The 19,784-nt window shown below is 38.0% G+C and overlaps 1 protein-coding gene across 18 annotated transcripts in view; it reads left to right on the top strand.

Moving 5' to 3' along the window:
• The window catches only part of KHDRBS2 (KH RNA binding domain containing, signal transduction associated 2), a 344,845-nt gene that overhangs the window by 207,605 nt on the left and 117,456 nt on the right, over positions 1 to 19,784 (top strand). For all 18 annotated transcript variants that reach the window (XR_007202175.1, XR_007202174.1, XR_007202172.1 and 15 more), the window contains 2 exons: positions 2,771 to 2,898; positions 4,214 to 4,409. Coding sequence is in view for 1 of the 18 variants with exons in the window: in XM_048296678.1 (XP_048152635.1) it covers positions 2,771 to 2,898; positions 4,214 to 4,409 (324 nt within the window). In the remaining 17 variants the exon portion in view is untranslated. The remainder of the gene's footprint in view (positions 1 to 2,770; positions 2,899 to 4,213; positions 4,410 to 19,784) is intronic.

Raw genomic sequence — 19,784 nt, 5'->3', positions numbered from 1 at the left:
CTATGAAACATCAGCAGCATAATTTTGCTCATGTGCTAGGTTCTGAACTCAAATACAATTAAATATTCATCAGGATAGATGCCCTTACTCTAGCTATACTTGTAGCAGCTACGAAACATTAACTCAGTGTTATGTTTCTGTTTAATGGAAGAGGCAAAATGAGCATTTCTGCTGAAAATTTCAGGTTTCAGGTTTAGAAATTATGATCCTTACTATGCTTTTTAAGGAGCCCATAAGATAAATTATCTACATAGAGTTATATTTTTTAATGAAATCTTTCTCTTTTAAGAGACCTGTCCCAGCATCTTCCATGTACTTTGCTGTCTTTACCTCATCATTTCAAAATACAGTTTCTTAACTTAACACGCAGCAAATAACCTGCAGGCTAAAACTAAGGGCATTGCATAACAGAATGGTGAAGTTTTGCAGATCTTGTTGCATATTATAAATTTGATTTGGATTTTCTGGTTTGTCAATACTAAGATTTTAAATTATATTTTTACCTGAGGAAGGCAATTTCTGGTAGAATTCATTTATACAGCAATATTCCAAAAGAGAGAGGTTAAGGCAGCAACACAGAAATTCCTATTTCTGTCCCTTGCAGGTCTTTTCTCTTTTTCTTTTTGCCCACATTTTCCTCTTACAAAATGTACCTGCATTATCAATGAAGTTCAGTCTCAGCACCAGTGTGGAATCCGGAGGGTAAACTCAATCAGCAAGTTTGAAGTCCTAATCCTTGTAAAGCCAGTATGAATAACAGATGATATTAAGAGGGCACAGTAGATGGTACCTGTTCCAACAATTGCTGTAAATGCGATCTCACTGATTTTGTTTTTCCTTCTGTATTTTACGGAGCACATTGATTTAGAAGATGTCTTCGGCTTATAACTGTTAGTGTTAGAAGGATAGAAAAATGTGCAAAAAAACTTGGAGATGGTAAGAAATGAAAGCCATTATATTATTAGCAGATTAGGGATTTGGTTTTAATTATGGTTGTGCTGCAATTATCACACACTATGTTGTATAAATAGGGTTCTTTTCTGAATTTTGTTAGTAGATTTTTCTCCAGCTACACTCTCTAGAAATTTAGAAAGGAAATCGTGACCAGGCCTACACTCTCTTAGAACACAGGATCAGGATCATACCTTTAAACAGATTTCCTGGACTTCCTTAGGAAGAAGAAGGAATGAGCAAGGCCTCAGTTCCAGCTCACAATTTGCTTGGTCTTTAACTTGGCTAAAAGAGGTGTCACTTGCAATGCATTTTCAGGTGCTTGCATGACAGTCAGTTCAGTTGCCTGTGGAAGCATGGAAGGACAGAAGGGCTGAAATTCAATAATCCTTTCTGTTTTGAAACAATAATTTAGCTGGCACACAGCTGTGCTGTCGGTGAGCTGGCTGCTGCAGGGGACTTTTTGTACAGTCATCAGCCCATAAAAAGCTGGACACAATGGAAGGAAGCTTTAAAAAAAAGGAATTTTTGACAAATGTTGTAAAATAAGTTAAAAAAGTCCATTATTATCTATTATAGTGGATGAAACACTCTATAGACAGAAAAGAGCAACTTCACGTTCGCAAGCCTTGGTCCTCAGTGGGGGACTTCAACCTCCCCAACATTCCTCTGTTGGAGGAACAACACAGCAGGGCAAATGTGTTACTGGAATACCTTGAGAATAACTTCCTTATCCAAGTGCTAGAGAAGCCACTGGGGAGATGCTCTATGCTGGACTTTGTTTTTACCAACAGGGAGGGGCTGGTGGGGAAGTGGAAGCTTAGGGGTAGCCTGGGCTGCCCATGAAATGATGGTTCAAGTTCCTTAAGGCAGGGAGGAGAGTGCACAGCAAACTCTACTCTGGACTTGAGGAGAGCAGACTTTGGTCTGTTCAGGGAGCTGCTTGGTGGAATGCCGTGGGATAGAGCCCTGGAAGGAAGAGGGGCCCAATAGACGTTAATATTCAAGGATCACCTCTCTCCAGTCATGCATTCCAATGAGGAGGAAGCCAACAAAGTGTCCATGTCAGGGTCCTTGGAATTAGATCTTTAAGGTCCCTTCCAACGCAAACCATTTTATGAGTCTGTGATTCTACTTTGGATCAGTAAGTAAAGGAAGTTCATCTGGTGTTCTGTTTACTGAGCCAACAGAAACTGCAGTGTTGAAGTCGATACCCTGCTGTCTTGGAATGGGCCTATTTTATTTCATTTAACAATTTTTTTATAGTAAACACAGCTTTTTTACTTGACTCCTAAAGAGAGAGTTTCTTTCAGGATATACAAAATAACTGAAGGCTACATTCAGTGATGCTAATTGGTATTGAATTAAATCATCCAGTCATGCTAATGTGCAATATAAGGTAGAATTTGTGTTTTAAGTGCATAAAGGTAGCCAGGGAAGTTTGCCAAAAATACAAAATACTTACGAAACACATTTTTTTGTCTAATTACAAGTCGCTTGAAATTTGTACCTTTTGCATGTGAAAGTCCATTTGCATTTTGCATACAGGTACATTTCTCTGTGTCTATGCCTTCTGTGCCTTTTGTATTTTATTTTGCATGTTCATGCTCTTTATGACCACCTTCACTACCCATACATATACATTTTTCTGTCCATATATTATAGGTAGTTGTCCACTGCCACTTGTACAATTTTTCAGCGTACCAGTGATTATGCAGAGCAGTTCACCCAAATACCATCCATGGAGTTTCTGGTTTGGGTGGTTTGTCAGCTTAGCCAAAATACGAAGTTTCAGAAAGTTTCACCTTTTGAATTTCAGGATTATAATGATGAAATTCGCCAGGAGCAGCTGAGAGAACTTTCATATTTGAATGGTTCTGAGGATTCATCACGTGGACGGGGCATTCGAGGAAGAGGGATCCGTGTGCCACCTGCAGCTCCTTCAAGGTGTGGTAACCTGGACTATTATGTCAATAGCTTTACAAAGTGTAAGCAGTAGTAAAAAAACCCATAGTTTAAAAAAAAAAAAGACAATTACATACATATCCTAGTCAGTAAACCAAAATATTTGTCTTCTGATAACCTGTTTGGTCTACATTGTTCCAGATTTTCTGATCTACAGTTCACAGGGTATAGTGGGTGGTATACAAGTAATAAACAACAAATGAGAGCAGATTATGAAGACAGGAAAAGGATATTTCTAAGATTTATTGATCTAATGAAAGATGTCCCTGCCCAAGGTACAGGGTTTTGCCTAGAGGATCTCTGAAGGTCCCTTCCAACACAAACTATTCATTGATTCTGGAAATCTAAAATCAGTTACTCAAAGTTGTAGTAAAGTAATGAACATCACGAGCTAATGCAATGGGTTTGGTTGTCTCAGCAGGGAGCAAGCCACAGTTCCTACTGCTACAGGAGAGCTGAGTTCCATTCACAACTGTGGATATGGGTGTCATGCATGGTTTTTATACCTGACATTCACAGTCTTCCAAAAAGACAGCACACCCAGGAGCATACTGCTCTGAAACAAAACCCACAGGCTGCTACCCTGATACATCTCCCTTCTATTTCATCATATGGTATAGTTACAAGTCTTTTTAAACAGTAACAGCTTCTTCTGACTTACTAATTAGTACAGCAAGGGAGATACAGCATAAATAGCCAGGAGGATGCTAAACCTCTCTCCATGCTTGTCTATATGCTCTATTCTCTCTGTGCAGTGGGGGAAAGCAGAATCCCATGCAGCCATTCCTTTGTGCCGAACTAAATTAGACAGGAAGAAAAGTTATTCCTCTCCTTTTATATTCTTCCTCTACTTTGCCTTGCAAGTTTCTGCTGTCCTGCAATATCTTCTGCCAATACATTTCTCCTACCCACCAATAAATATGAAAATGAGAGTGATGACAGCTCTTGTAAAATCATTTGAGAGCAACAGAAAAGGTTCCTCATTTTCTTCATCTTCTAGAACTGCTTGGAGTAATTCTGCAACCCTGTGAGTTAAAATGATTCAGAATTTTATTAGTACAAGCAACAAGAGGATCAGGTGTAAAAGGTACTGGATGGTTTAAAAATAATGCCTTTCCATAATATGAGTTCTGCCTGAGATACTGCCTAAAAGTGCTTGACATTGTAGCTGCCAAAAGCCTGGAGTTATATGATGCTTTAAATAGTAGTAAAAACGTGAGAGCCTTTAAAATGGGGTAGCACACGCATGTCTTCCCTTGTAGACACCAGAGTGACCATTCCTTTTTGCTCCCCACAGGGGCCGTGGGGGTGCCATTCCTCCCCCGCTGCCTGGACGAGGTGCCCAGGCGCCCCGAGGAGCGCCGGTGACGCGTGGAGCGCTCCCTGTCCCACCGGTGGCCAGGGGCGTTCCCACCCCTCGAGCCAGGGGCGCCCCGTCCGTCCCGGGCTACAGACCACCCCCGCCGCCCGCACACGAGGCCTACGAAGACTATGTAAGTAAATGCCTTCATTGACAACATGTGAGCCAAGCTCTGTGATGAACATCAAGTCTTTCTGAGATGGAATAATCCAGGCCAATAACCGCTCTGTCTTTAATGCTTTCCCCCAGCAGGTGAACGACAGTCTGGGTGACGCAATGTGTCTGCAGGCCCGTGCTGGGTGATGTCAGTTCATAGATTTGTTCACAGCTTAGTTTTGGATATGAGAGATCATGCTGGATAGTTCTTGGGGTGTCACAAAAGAGCAATACAGATACTCTAAAATTTTATACTTAAAGTCAGTTTTTACTGTAACCAAGTTCCTAAGAAAACAGCTTATATCCTTTGTGAGAAAATGGGGGGCATGTTGTCGTTCCAAATCCTTTTTATTACGTATTTGTATTCAGCATTGTGTTACAGATACATAACAAATAGAAATTCAGGTAGTTTTCATGAAAGCTGATACAATGATGCATCTTTAGCCAGGAGCAGTACTAACTGTCACCTTTTCTTATGAGGTGTTAAAGTAATTGTGCTGTACACATCAAAGCTTTCAAGTCATCCTCATTAACGTTTCCTCCTGGAACTATCACCATAACAACAGATACCCAAATAGGGAAGAAAGTGCTATCAAATATGATGTCTGAATTTTTTCCAGCTATGGCAAGCCCAAGAGTAAGATGAACATCTGATCTGTTCCCTAATCCTACCACCAGGGAAAGATGCACTTTTATTCAATTAATAGTCTTCCTAGAACTGAAGATAGGAAAATTAAACAGAAATTAGTCTTTGTTGTTAAATCTTCACACAGCCATGTGTGTCTGTGGTGTAGCAACTAGATCACAGCCGCTTCAAATCAGGGATGCACATTCTCTTAATTCTGAGAATCACAACTGAGCAACAGCAGCAAAAAAGGAAGGAGAAAAAAGTCCCCTCCTGTATTATTTACCTCAACACAGTTTTCATTATTAAACGAGCTAAAATTCCTGCTAAGAAATGGAATTTCAAAAGTATACCCTTCCATGACAGACAGTATATTATTGTCTGTTAGTATCAAAATGTATGAGACCTTCCTTTCTGTGCAGATACAGAACCCTTGTAATGTAAGATTAAGATTATAATTGAAGTAATTTTTTTCATTTACAGTACTAGTAAATGTCGTAGGGTATTAAACATCTTTTAGGGAGTATTTCTTGCACTTTTTGTGCATAGTAAATACATGGAAAGCAGGAGGAGAAATTGAGGCAGCTGCATTATCAAGGCTAGGAAGGCATTCAGCCAGTTCCACATATTTTTGAAATGCCTACACTCTCAGGAGCACAAAATATATATATACAATTAAAGGAGTCAGTCTAGTTTGTAATACATTAGTCCAATAAACATATGTATTTGTGGGGGTTTTCCCCCTTCTTAGATAGCAACAAAAAAATGTGCTGCCTTATAGGACAAAATTCACATGTTTTGGAGCTCCTTCCATCTCCTGTGTCCTTTCAACATCTATATTCCAGAGCTAGGAGTATATGAGATTGCTATCATGCGCCAGTTTGCAATGAAAATTTCTTGTCATTTTATGAAAGTTCATAAGTTCAATCTAAATCGTTTCGGTATCTTATGGACTGAGACAATAACTAGAACTCTGATGCTGTGCCAGCGGAAGGAAAAGTTCACTGTCACATATCTACGTATAATATCGTAAATTATGTTTTAGGGAAAATATTTTTATTTTTGCAGAAATTAATCAACACAGTTTTTCTTTCTAAATAAACCACATAATAAATCAGATATCTGGCTGGATACTAAAAGCAAGTGGATCTATTTGTTGACCTGCAGCAGATGTCATATGTAATTGTTGTTCTTTCACACTTAATCCTACAGATGAAAAACTAATTTATAACGAATAATTTATCCAATTTACTTTTTTTTTCTGCTTCTAAGCAACCCACAAATGTATTAGAATTTCCTTATGAGTTTATATTTTTCATTTTTGATTACAGTATTGCACACCATTTTTTTCCTACTACATGCAAGCACCATTAGTTTGATTAGTGGTACATATGAATGCCCTGTCATTGATTGTGAGTATCCATATTCTTTATTTTTCTTGTCTCTAGTGAAATACAGTTACTTAAATGTTGATCTGAAAGTGAATTCAAGAAATAGAATCGAATGGCTACAGCAGATTTTTTTAAATGTTTAGACAGCATTTCCTGAAAAAAAATCTTTACCCATTTGCTGAGCACTACTAATCAGAGTTTGTATTGACTGTTTGACCTTGAAACATCTAACTGTTCCAATCAGTTTGGATAAATATTTAAAAGTTTGGATTATCCAATATATAAATATTTTGAGGTTTCCTGATGGCCTTTCTGAGAATCCATAAAGCAGGTGTCTGAAGGTTTCTCAAGAAAAGTAAAGTCCTGTCATTGTGGTGAATATATTCATGTGCAACATTTTGAATGTCAAGCCTAGCCAGAGGGAAAAACATTTGGAACAACTTTCAGAAAAGAAGAGGGCTGGAGCGGGAAGGGGGAGTAACTTACTTTGTGCTTTTTTTTTTTACTTGCCTTTGAAACTTGCTTTATGTTGGGTGTAGCCTAGATAGTATCTTACAGGAACTTCTTACCCACAGGAAGAGGAGGTACTGACATTAGAAAATACATGCAAAGGGAAAGTAGTTACTATGTGAACCTTATTCACTTCAAAAGTAGTTCATTAGGTGTGAATTTGGATGGAGAGTGTAACTGGCAGCTGCTGTGCAGCTTCTGGGATCAAGAGGGGTGGTCCTGGGTTTGTGACCTGGTGTTGTGTTTTAACCCCAGCCAACAACTAAGTCCCATGCAGGTGCTCACTTCCCTGGTGAGCTGAAGGAGAGATTCAGAAGTGTGAAAGTGAGAAAACTCTTGGGTTGAGACAAGATAGTTGTAGTGGGTTGGCACTAGCTGGTTGCCAGGCACCGCAAAAGCCTATCACTCCCCTCTGCAACTGGACACAGGAGAGAAAATATAATGAAAGGTTTATGAGTTAAAATAAAAACTAGGAGAGAAGTCACTCACCGAATACTGTCAAGGGCAAAACAGACTCAGTTTGGGTATATTAATTGAATTTATTACCAACAAAATCAGGAGGATAATGAGAAGCAAAATAAGTCTTAAAAAGACACCTTCCCCATCGCACCCCCCCCCATATCCTTCCCATCTCTGCCTCCTGCCCAGGTGCAGGGAGACAGGGAATGAGGGTTACAGTCAGTTCACCACAGGTTGTTTCTGCTGCTGCTCAGGGAGAGGAGTTCTTCCTCTGCTCCAGCATGGGGTCCCTCCCACAGTCCTCCATGAACTTCTCTGACATTAGTCCATCCTATGGCAGCAGTTCTCCGCAAACTGCTCCAACATGGATCACTTTTCCCCCGGGTGTAGTCCTTCAGGCACAGCCTGCTCCAGCATGGGCTCCTCTCTCCATGGGTCTGCAGGTCCCTGCCAGGAGCCTATAACAGCATAGGCCTCCCATGGGGTCACAGCCCTTGCCAGTGGTGGTTCTGTCCCAGAGCCGGCTGTCATTGGCTCTGATAAACATGGGGAGATCTTCTGGCAGCTTCTCACAGAAGCCTCCCCCGTACCCCTGCCACTATCAAAAGTTGGCCACACAAACCCAATAGAACAGTTAATGGGTAGAGAGGGAGGTGGATAGAGAATTGGCTGAATGGCAGATCCCAGAAGGTTGTGATCAGTGGCACAGGGTCTAGTTGAAGGCCTGTCACTGGTGGTGTCTGCCAAGGATCAATACTGAGCCCAGTATTGTTTAAGTTATTAATCAGAGGCTTGAATGAAGGAGCAGAGGCCTCCTCAGCAAGTTTGCTGATGACCAATACCCCAGAGGGCTGTGCAAGCCTTCAGAAGGACCTTGACAAGCTGGAGAGATGGGCAGAGAAGAACTGTCTGAAACTCAAAAAAGGCAAATGCAGGGGTCCTGCGCCTGGGGAGGAATAATGCCAGGCACCAGCACAGGCTGGGGGCCAACTTGCTGGAAAGCAGCTCTGTGGAGAAGGACCTGAGGGTCCTCTAAAGGCTAAAGTCTTGTTGTCAACTTATGAAACAGGCAATAAGCATGACAGATTGAGATTCGTAATTTATACAGAAATGAAGAGTACTTGAGTAGGTCTGCTGCTATTGAGGCAATAAATAATAGAATCATAGAATCATAGAATGGTTTGAGTTGGAAGGGACCTTACAGATCATCTAGTTCCAACCCCCCTGCCAGGGGCAGGGACACCTTCCACTAGACCAGGTTGCTCAAAGCCCCATCCAACCTGGCCTTCAGCACTTGTAGGGATGGGGCAACTTGACTGGGCAAAGCCAGTGGTCCACACAGTATATTTTTATCTGAGCATCCAGACTTTTCCTCTCAAGATTAAAGCTATATTTGGAAGCTTTGCTTGATCCAAATCCAAGCCAAAATAACTGGTGCTTTCAGATCCTGTTTTGGAGGGCATTTGACTCTAGATCTGTATTTTTTCCTTATGAATCAGAAGCTAGAAATGAACTGTGCAGTGATATTTTTCTTAACATTTTTTTAGAAGCTACAGTGAGCCTTGCTAAGAGGTCTGATGTGAGTTTTGAAGTGACTTAATCACTTGTTCCCTTACACCAGAGGGAAATAATTACCAAAACAGAATACATTTGGGACTAAAATACACATGGCTTTTATATTTACCTCCACTTGCATTTTTACTCTTGGATAAAAAAGAGGACTTTTGCACAGAAAGCCACTCATCTTAATATGAATACTTAGATGAGCTTCTTGCTTCTACAAACAAATAAATAATTTGTTTGCAAGAAATAGGCCAGTCTGTCGAGACACTGTGAAGCTGGTACAGCTCCTAGGTCTAGGACAGCCAGATTAAAGAGCCATTTTAAATGCAAATATTCTCTCTCACCTCTCATTTCACTGATCAAACCAGCCAAGTGTAGATTCTTGTTATCTTCTGGAATAAGTGGAGAGCGTGCTTTTACAAAGTCACTGGAAAAGAACCACACAATAAGATAGATTGTGCTTTTAATGTCATGCTGTTCTTCCTCTCATTTCAAATAATTTAATATGAAAGCAAATGCCACATGAAACTGTTTATTCTAAGACCAATGGTTATTTACATTTTTCAGTAGTTTTCAAACAAACTGAAACATCTATGCTAATGCTTATTCAGTGCCAACCTAGACAATGAAAAGACTGACAATAAGAGGCATTTTGTCACACTTTAAGATTTTAAAAAGAATAATCAACATTTACATGTGACTGCAATCCACAGAATTGCAGTTGCGGAGGCTTTGCTTAATAATTTAAATGGGAATTCTTAGGTCTTTTGAATCCATTCAGTCTGACATTCCTGGATGCAGATGGAAACTGTAGATAAAGACCTAAACTTCCTGTTCATGGCATGTTTGCTCCTGTGTTACTGCTTTAATAAATATGGAAAGTGAGCAATGGGTATTTTTGAAGCCTATTCCTATAATCATAGTAGGACATTGTCAATGAGAGTGAAGCCTGGACAACTAAGAAGACTTTTAAGGTTGTTCCAAACCTTAAAATAGTGAAATGTATTGGGTATAATAATAGGTAACAGGGATTGCTTTCTTTTTCTTTTTTTTTTCCCCTAAACTGGTATTTTCAGGCTTTAAATGTAGCTATTTCTGTGCCTTTTCTGGGTGCGAAAAAACAATCAATGAAGAGTGTACTGAGACTAAAGATCATTTGAATAAAGCTGGAATTATAGACATGGGAATCTGCATGGCTGAACAACATATTGATTAAATATGATTGATTACCTACTTATGCCCAAGGCACTTAGAAAAAGAGCTAAACTCTATTCAGCTTGTATCTGCTGTGACTTGAAAAATCAAATTTTATTTTTAGTACAATAGCAATAAACAGGATAATGTTTATATTATCTGAACGACCCTGTCGAGGTTTAGAAGGATGCTGAGCATGGCAGCCTGATGAAGGCATAGTGAATTTATTCAGATGTTGAAGAATTTTGTCCATGGAAAGTATAAATATATTTATTGTGAAAAAATCCAGAAACATAAATAGACAGTTAAAGTAATGGCAAGTTTTTAATGTTTTTCTAAGAGCAGAATCCACAGTCAGCGCTAAATCTTCGGTGTCTGGGAACCTGCAGTTCCAGAGTTTTTTGCTTACCTGTGCAAACTGAAGTTTGGATCTTATTCTGAAAGATCTTAGTCTGAATAAATAAGGCTTACCTCATGAAACCAGACGAACTGTCCTGAGAGCAGTGCAGCAATAAAAGTGAATACTGCTTTCAGACTCATCACCGCTGTGAATTGCTCACATATTGATGATAGTGAGGTCTAAGTCAGACTTTATTATGTTATTTTCTTGATTTGAATTGTTTTGATTGTCATAATCATAGTTATTCAATGGACTAAACACTAATAAAATACATAAAACCCTTACTTCTATGTATTAATGTTGCAGAAATACTTTTTGTGGAGGATAAGTTCTGTCATCCCCTTCATGCTGTCCTTACTTGGCAGAAATAATTCTCTACTTGACATGAGTTACCAAGTTTTCAGATGAAAATTATTTTCTATGCTAGAGAGAGTATAAAGGAAAATGCTGATGCAGCTGTACATGTTTTAGTGTTATAAATTATGTTAATACAAGTACAATGTAATAAATATTTATATTTTTTAGAGAGAGATCTAAGTGAAGGGCATCTCTCAATTGATGATCCAGCCTGCATATGGTCCTTAATATTCATAGTGCATGCAGTTGTATTCATAAGATCCTACATAAAAAATATATGCAGTGTTATCCACAGAGCCAAATTTGTCAGCATCATGCAATGCACCATTTGATCATTGAACAATGTGATTGTTCAGGAGCCTGTTACCAAAAGTACATGTCTACTGTCACTTAGCTCAGTCACAACTTGTCACTTGAGTATTTATCTGATAGTCTAGATTGGTACAAAATAACTCTACAGGCATTTGCAGGCTAAACATGATCAGGTGTCTGTATCTCCACCCATGTTATCCTTTCCCAATAGACTGCAAAGCAAAAAAAAAAATTTTTTAAAAAGTTTCTTAACCAGATTCAGTCCACTGAGGTACTAAAAAACAAATAATTTTGGACTTCAAGGTTTATCAGTTCCAGGGGAGACAGACACATCTGCACTCAGTAAGTGCAGAGACTCCAGCTGTGCCAGACAAGTACAGAAGACTTGAGCTCTGTGTTTGGGAAGGGCTCTGGAGAGTAAGAGGCCATGGCACTTAACATTATCACACCAACATTGCCTTCAGCATACCAGTTGTACTTGTGATTTTCAGTCTAGCCTTTTGGTGAACTCAGATGAGTGACTTTTTATTAAAGTAGATCTACAGAGTGCTCCTTATATAAATAGATTCCATGTACAGATGACAGAGAACTTCTAATTTGTGTATTATGATTATTTATTAAGAATTTGCATTGTAGCTAAAATTTAAGCGTGATTAATGTAGTAAAATGCACTGTTTAGGAACTGTTTCATCTTAATTGAAAAGTTACATGGGTTGTTAGAAAATAGTATTTGAGTTTTACTGGAATTTTAGGGCCATGTATTTAAAAACCACTTCCTGCTGCTGGAAGAGTTCATCTGTTTTTCTCGTTGGTACATTTGTGATATTGTCATCTTGCAAAAAATACGTGTGCATGAAACTGTAGAGATACATATTTAGCAATTGCACTTAAAATAAAGTACAAATATTACAGACCACAGTTCAGTTTCATTCACTGGCTGATGGGCCTTTTAGCTAGTTGCCTATATCCATACACTTACTACTTATTCAGGATAATGGAAGAAGAGAAAATGTATCTGGTAAAATAAAAGGCCTGAAATGAAGCCTTATATGCCTGTAACTTTTTTTCTCCTCATTGTATTCGTTACATTTGCAGCTCTGAATTTCAGTTATACATAGGAAGAAAAAGGTTTGTGCTGGATGAATTATCTCATGGATTGGGCACTAAACCACCTCTCTAGCAACATGCCTGTTCTTTTTGAGTATTTGAGGAAGGCTCAAGTATACATGTGAGCTTTTCTTTTCATAGATCTAGGAATGTATATATACCCTGAGTGTATATTGTTATAGACAAAGCTGATTCAAGCTGTGCCTAGAACACAGGATATCTGCTGATACACAGCAGCCTCTTCCCCAGCAGCAGCATGTGAGTGTCCTGTTATCTATTGCTTTTGGAAGGAGGAGGTTTTCAACTCCAACTGTCCTAGTATTTCCAGTAAATCTTTGCGTGAATATAAAGATAATGTGCTTACACTCTGATACAGATATGCGTGTAAATTATATATATATATATATATATATATATATATAATCTATAGCTACGTCACAGAAAAACATGGTCCATTTCTTCCATCTGTTTATAACAACTTGATGCTGCACAGAGATCCTCTACAGCAAGCAACCTGCATGAGTAGCTATGTAAAGAATCAGTCTGAAGGATCAGCAACATAAAATTTAAAGCATTTTTGTTCTTTCCTAACAATACAATTTGGGGAAAAAAATGTAAATATAGAAAGGAAGAAAAGATACAAGCAAGTGTCCTAAAGGAATAAGTTAAAAGAATAGTTTTACGTGTGCAATCAGATGGACTGGATGAAGGACACTCTTCTTTTGTTTAGCAATGGTGGTAATAAAGTGACTGGAATATTCATAGGAATACCTCTGTCATATAGGTAGACCAATGTACTTCTCAAATATGCTCATTTTTGAAACAATTTGATCAGTTATATTTTATCAAAGGTGCAGACTTAGTGTAACTCTTTAAACTGCAGCAAAAATGTGAAAATTGATTTTGTTATCTTGAGTTTGACCTACAGGACTCTTAGAGAGTGCAACAATCGCTAGAAGAAGGAGATGCAGTATAAAACTCCAGGACAATAAAGTAAAAGACTAAAGATGAAAAATGTTCTTTCTCCATACTGACTTGTTTTTTTCATTATGAAATTATGGTTGCCTGCATTTTAATAACTTTTGCAATCACTGTAAGTGCTGTTACTCATAGATACTTACGTTGTTTTGTAGCTCTTGTTACGGCATAAAAATCTGTGGAGTGCCACATATGAAATCATAGAGTGTAGTAGGGGTTTTATATTATTAAAATTATGTAAGTATGTGAAATTATATAAGTAAATGCTTCTTAAATAGCAGGATCATAAGAACACAAGGACGCAAGCATGACCCTGTACTACTTTATGCAGTAACATTAAACTGCATTTAAATATTTCTTAAAATCAGTATATCTGTGCAAGTGGAGTACGTAACATTATGTGTAAGTTCCTAACAAGGTGTTTGAGTTGTAGCTTTGGTGTTCATACTATCCTCCAACTCTTTCTGGGCCAGTTACTGAGGTTCTGTAATGAAAATACTAATAAATCATTAGATAATATACTAACATGAATTCTTTTCATCACACAGTGTCTGTCAGATGCAATTTAAGTCTAAATGGGGACACAGAAGCCTAAAGGTCAGAAACTCCATATTGTGTTATCTTTTATTTGGATTTTCCAGTCCCTTAATATTGTCTCTAACTGTACAGTCTTGCGACTTCTGACATCTAAATTTTTCGAAAGCTGAAGTGAAAAGAAAAAAATCAAACAACCAGATATACCAAAAGTGAGTCTTATTTGGGGCAAATATATAAAATTATGTACTATACTGGATTATTTTAATATTTATTTTCATATTTTAGTTTCTTTTACTATGTATGAGTATCACACTACTTTTCCCAGTTCCTTTTCTCAGTTCTTTTTTTTTTCTTCCCAGAAAACCTCAAAAAATTATGTTATGAACACTACATACTAATCTTTCTGAGGACTAAACTGTAAAACAAGCAAGAATACATTTGAACAGTGCATATTTGGGTATTGTAAAAATAAATTGTCCAAGTCTGATGCTGCACCATTTTACTCAAGACTGAGCTCTACAATGTCATGTAGCCCATGAACTTGTCTTTATGAAGACTTTACATGTGTATACCACTCCTCACACGTGCTGCAGCAGGAAGTTTTCTGAAAAAATAATGTATTTAAAAGAAAATACTTTGGAATTCAAACTGTATTTCTTTCCTATTTTACCAACCAAGTGCCATCAATCATTCTACTTTTTTGGACAAACACTTCTTGCAAAATTTAACTGACATGCAAAATTAAGATGTATTAAGATTTGAAACAAATCTTTTTTAAGAGTAGATAGTTCCCTTTGTATTACCTGTTTACAAAAAAAAATTCAGAATTAGTCTTGGTTTACTTTGCTTTGCTTTTCTTGCCAAAACTGTTCATATATGTGAAAGCTTAACAGGCTATTTTAATTTCATTTAGCTATAAATGACAGTGAAAGAATAAGTGCTTATAAATGAAAATTAGTTTTGGAAATTGAGGTTTCTGACTACTTTGACACAACTGCACCAGTTACACAGATAATATGAAAATAAAGAAAAAAATATTATAAACAAGTCAAGTTTGTGTAAATCAGGCTGTAGGGGACATGCAGATGGGACCTGTGTTTCATTGCTAGTTAAATTTTGCCAAAATAAAGTGTGGACACTGCAGCTCAGAGAATGGGAAAAATAAAAATAAGAAAAAACAGAGAATTACTGAAATGCAGTTTTTGAGCCAGAGTGCATCTATCAAATAAATTAGAAGCAGAAGAACTTTGGTCATTTTTCACTTTCCTTGAACAGCCATTTTACTTTCTTGTAAGGCCACCTTTCATGCAAACACCTTAAACAAATAAATCCAAAAAGCCATTTGGAGCTTTTCTAACTTACTACTTTTGAGGTGCCTATTACATGTTGCCATTTTGTAAAAAGCAACAAAAGTGGCTTGTGCGTGCTAAACATAGCACAAGCAGGGGAAAAAAGGTAACTTTCATTGAGTTTTATTCATTTCACTCAGGTTTCAATTGTTATTTTCTAAGGGGTAAAAAGACTCTCATGCAAGTGATTTGTCTTGTATTTGCATGGTCTTACTGTGTACAATTGTGATGTATATTTACAAGGGAGGTTACTGCATTTGTAGCTGTAGCCAAGAACTCTGTGGCTGAATCAGTGCTTGGAGTCATAGAATGATAGAATCATCAAGGTTGGAAAAGACCTCCAAGGTCATCAAATCCAATCTTTGACCGAGCACCACCTGGTCGATTGAATCATAGCATTAAGTGCCATGTTCAGCCATGTCTTGAACACTTCCAGGGATGTTGACTCCACCACTTTCCTGAGCAGCCCCTTGCAATGCTTGACAACCCTTCCATTATGTGAACTGTTTCTGTTTCCATGCACAGTGCAGTATGAAGGGAAGTGAGAGTGTTTTCCTTGGGTAGAATCTGTTGCAGTCCAGTGTTGCGGTATCCCCTTGAGTAGGGAGCATCAGGAATGAAGCAGAGGAGAAACTGTAAGTCAGTGTGTCACATCTTGGATGAATGAAATCCTGGATAAAAAAAAAGAGTGAAGGGACTACTTTTATTCTACTCTTCTGGATTCTTTTTAAAAGACTCAGTCTCTTGCAGAATGTCTACAGAAATAACGTGCATACCTCTCCACTACAGCAGGCTGAGTTCTGGGAGCAGGACTTGCCTTCCTGCAACGCAAACAATGGCACCTAAGTCTTGGAGAGGATCAAGGTTCATTCAATGCTCGTTTTTCATCCTTTCCAAGAGGACAGCTGAAGAGTACTAAACAGTACAGCACTGTGGGTACCATTCTTAATTGTCTAAGTTTTCTTGTATATCTTTCAAGAAAGTGCATCCATCTTGGATGTAATTAAGTCCAGTATGTTTCCTTTGTTTATCCAGGATCCAATAATTTAAGATCCTAAATTACAAAATTTGCAAACAAAGTAGGCTTCTAAGTCCTTAAATTACTTCTGAACAGAGGACGTCAGTTCTAAATAACTTAGATTATTTTTTACACACTATTCATTTTGTAGAAAACTTACAGGGGAGTGGGGGGGGGGGTAATTATTCGAGCTCTTTAAAAAAAATCCTACCTATCTGTTTTGACAAAGTCTATGACCTTTCTAGGAGGAAAGAGGCAATACTGTTTTGATAGTCCTTGACTAAATGAGGATGTTGTTGAGGTGAAATTCAATTTTGAAAGAAAAGACTTTTAAAGGCCCTACTTTCTTTCCTCAGGACCTCAGTAGTTGTGTACAGAGTACACAGTCATTTGTTGTTTGTGTTGGAGGAAGGGAATTGGTACAAAGAAGTAAGCTTCCACTCTGTTTGGAAAATGCCCGCTCATCCATCCTTGATCAGGATATTGGAGGATAAGCAAACAGGTCACTGAGTAAAGTCTGAGAAACCGTTTAACATTCTGTAGAGCAGAAATAATTAATGAATGCTGGAAGCTGTCAAAATAAACTTCCCAGGTTCAGTAACATGAGGCTTTCCCCTCCCTATTTTGGGGATAATCTCACTGAACATTTCCTTTAGAGCTGTGTATCTGTGTTGCCACAGTAAGTATGAGTGTACAAATTTGTGTGACTTAGGTGTTGAGTAGCTGTGATATAAAACTAGAATATTATTTTGGGGAGGAAATTATCTTCAAGAATTTTTCATATATTCTCCATCCTCTCAAAATGATGCCTGCTGACATAATAATTTGTTTTGTTAAGAACACCGTAGCTCTTCTAAAGGTGCTGGTTAATTTTACACGGTAAGTTCTGTTACTGTAGGTTGTATTCTTGAACTGTCCTGAAATGTGCTGACCTTCTTAAAAAGATAAAATGAAAAATCTAAGGATATAGTTTGTTTCTAAGTTCAAAGCATTATGAACCAAATGCTTATTTGTTTCTTGACATCTGCCTGATGCAGCCTAGAACTTTATGGTTGCTTTATAATTTCCTTATTAAGGAAAAAAAATTCTGAAGGTCACTGTAAAAAATTCGGAAAAGAAAGAAAATGTTGCTGTAGCTTAATTCATCCACTGAGAGGAAGAGAATATAGAGGTAAAGAAAATGAACACTAAATTAACAAAACCAGCAGGATTCTCAGGGTTGTTGTCTAATCATCGTAGTGCTTAAGACTGTATTTATATATATTATCTATTTGGCTCTTGGTGATAAGGTTAGTCACATTTTCTGTTGGCAGGTGGTCATGTAGGTCTGATTTCATCTCCTGAGTGGAGTTCAGAAGTGTAAACAATGTAATAAGGCAAAAACTCCATGAGTTAATCACTGTTAATCCAAAGTGGCTATTCTGAAAAAATAAGAAAAGTGAGAACAATTGTATTCTGGCTATTTCCAAGAAAATTACTGCTGGGTGGGCTGAAGCAGGCTTTGGTACCGAGGTACTTCTAGTTGGGCCACCCAGCAAATGATCAAGAATGTTGCTGTGTCATCTTACTCTTCTCAGCAATTGGCTTAAAAGCCTTAAGAACCTCTGGGAGCAGCAGTAACAAGTTTCAAGCTTGATGATCAAGAAGGAGCTAACGTGAAGCAGATACATTTTTTCCAAGGATGAAATTAGAAAAACAGTGGGATGAAGCTCCAAGATGTTGCTGATGTTACTCCGGTAGGTAGCTGGAGGTCAAGAGAAGGGGGGATTTCTTTTACTCCATATAGGCTGAGGCTGCAATAGAAGCCATAAATTTCAAAGTAACATTTCAATGTGTGCCAAGCAGTAAAGAAAGGACTTGTCCCAGGACTGTGGTGCAACCTGCTCTTTCAACAAGATTGTTGAGTAGACTCAGTTAACAAGGGCAGGGTATCTCTGTCAGACAAAGCAGAAAATGTAATAATTGACAAAATGTTTGTACAATCCAGCTGTGATGACTTTATTTATTTATTTTAATTGGTACAGTTGCTTCCAGGATTTTAGATTAGCAGTTTAGATTTAAATATGCCTAAAGCAAATCACAAAAGACAAATTGACTTTGGATTTGAGTTGTTTGCCCTTTATAGTCCTTGGAGGAGTACAAGTACAGATAAATGCCCAACAAAAAGCCTTGTTTAAATTTTATTAAGCAGCTGTTGAAGACACAGGAGCTATCCTTTACCAGTCCTGGAGAAAAAACCTCATCACTGGTAATCTTTCAACTAAGAAGCTTTTTGAGCAAAACAGGAATGTAAAGATTATTCCAAAGGGTGCTGGCCACTGTCTGAGTTGCCCTTGTGATTTACAGCCACAATACAATTCCCTGCATGAATTTCAGGACATAACAATCTGTCAGTTCTCGAAGCTATAAAGTCATGCCTTGGAGATAACTGAGCCAGTCTCACAGTGACAGTCATTTCAGAACATGACTGTAATTTCTTTCCTTAATAATAAAATGGTGTTGTGGTTTGGAACGTCATGCTTCAGGTGTAAGACTAATAATCCTATTAAACTAGAAATTGTAAGATACTGTAGGTACTAATCTAGACTGAAATAATATGTCAGATCCTTTTCAAAGTAAATAAATAGGAACTGAGAAAGGCCCATAAACAGCTTGGAAAATAAATGAAATAAATGAAATAATGAATAACAAAATTATTTAATGAGATGCTAAAATGTTCACAATATTTTTTAGTAAGATATATGGGGAACCAGAGAATTTCAACCATCTTCCGTTGTGAAGTGCTATGATTTTATTCACTTGTGTTTATCTAAGATTCCAGAGTTTTTTTAATAGTGTACAGCTATGAGACATAAGCACACATTGTTCTCTGAAAGAGTTTCCACTGTGTGTAGGAATTTTCTCTAGTGGTATGTTGGTCCTTTACGTCATCAGCATGGGGACTGAGCACCATAAGTAAGCATATTAAATGAGACTAATTCTTTTAGATAGAAGTCCTTTGTTCCATTAAGGATGAACATAATTTAAACTAGTTGCATCTGAGTTAGAACTTGTTTATATTTAAAGAAATTAGTAAGTTTTGACTGCAGTGAGAGGGAAAGAAAGTTAGGTTGTGACAGCTTCATACTGAAGCTCACTTCATCATCTCTGGCTGCTCCCTGAGGAGGTTCTGTCTCAGGAATAGGGCAAAGTTCACTTGTGGTTTACAGTGCACTACCAGACCCTGCATGAAAGTCATGACTTAATGGTGGGTTGGTGCTAGAGGCTGCAAGGCTTTAATTCCTCATGAAAATTCAGTTCTTTCTGATAATGGAAGTTTGCAGCCCAGCCTCTGATCAGGAGGTCTTTGAAAATTTTCAGTTCAGTCAGCATCTGGAATAAGAAAATCAGCAGCTTCAAGGCTCTCTCTAGAGAGAAAGAGAGCTATAATGTATGCACAGGAATGAGGACTTAGATAGTGCATGTGGCACTAGTCAGATTTTGGTAAGAACGAGTGGTGCAGATATCCACCATTATGGCATTGTAGTGTGGTGTTCCAGCATGTTCTCTCAC

This window comes from Corvus hawaiiensis, chromosome 3, assembly GCF_020740725.1.
Source record: "Corvus hawaiiensis isolate bCorHaw1 chromosome 3, bCorHaw1.pri.cur, whole genome shotgun sequence".
Classification (NCBI taxonomy): domain Eukaryota; kingdom Metazoa; phylum Chordata; class Aves; order Passeriformes; family Corvidae; genus Corvus; species Corvus hawaiiensis.
This window is presented reverse-complemented; position numbering and strand designations above follow the sequence as displayed.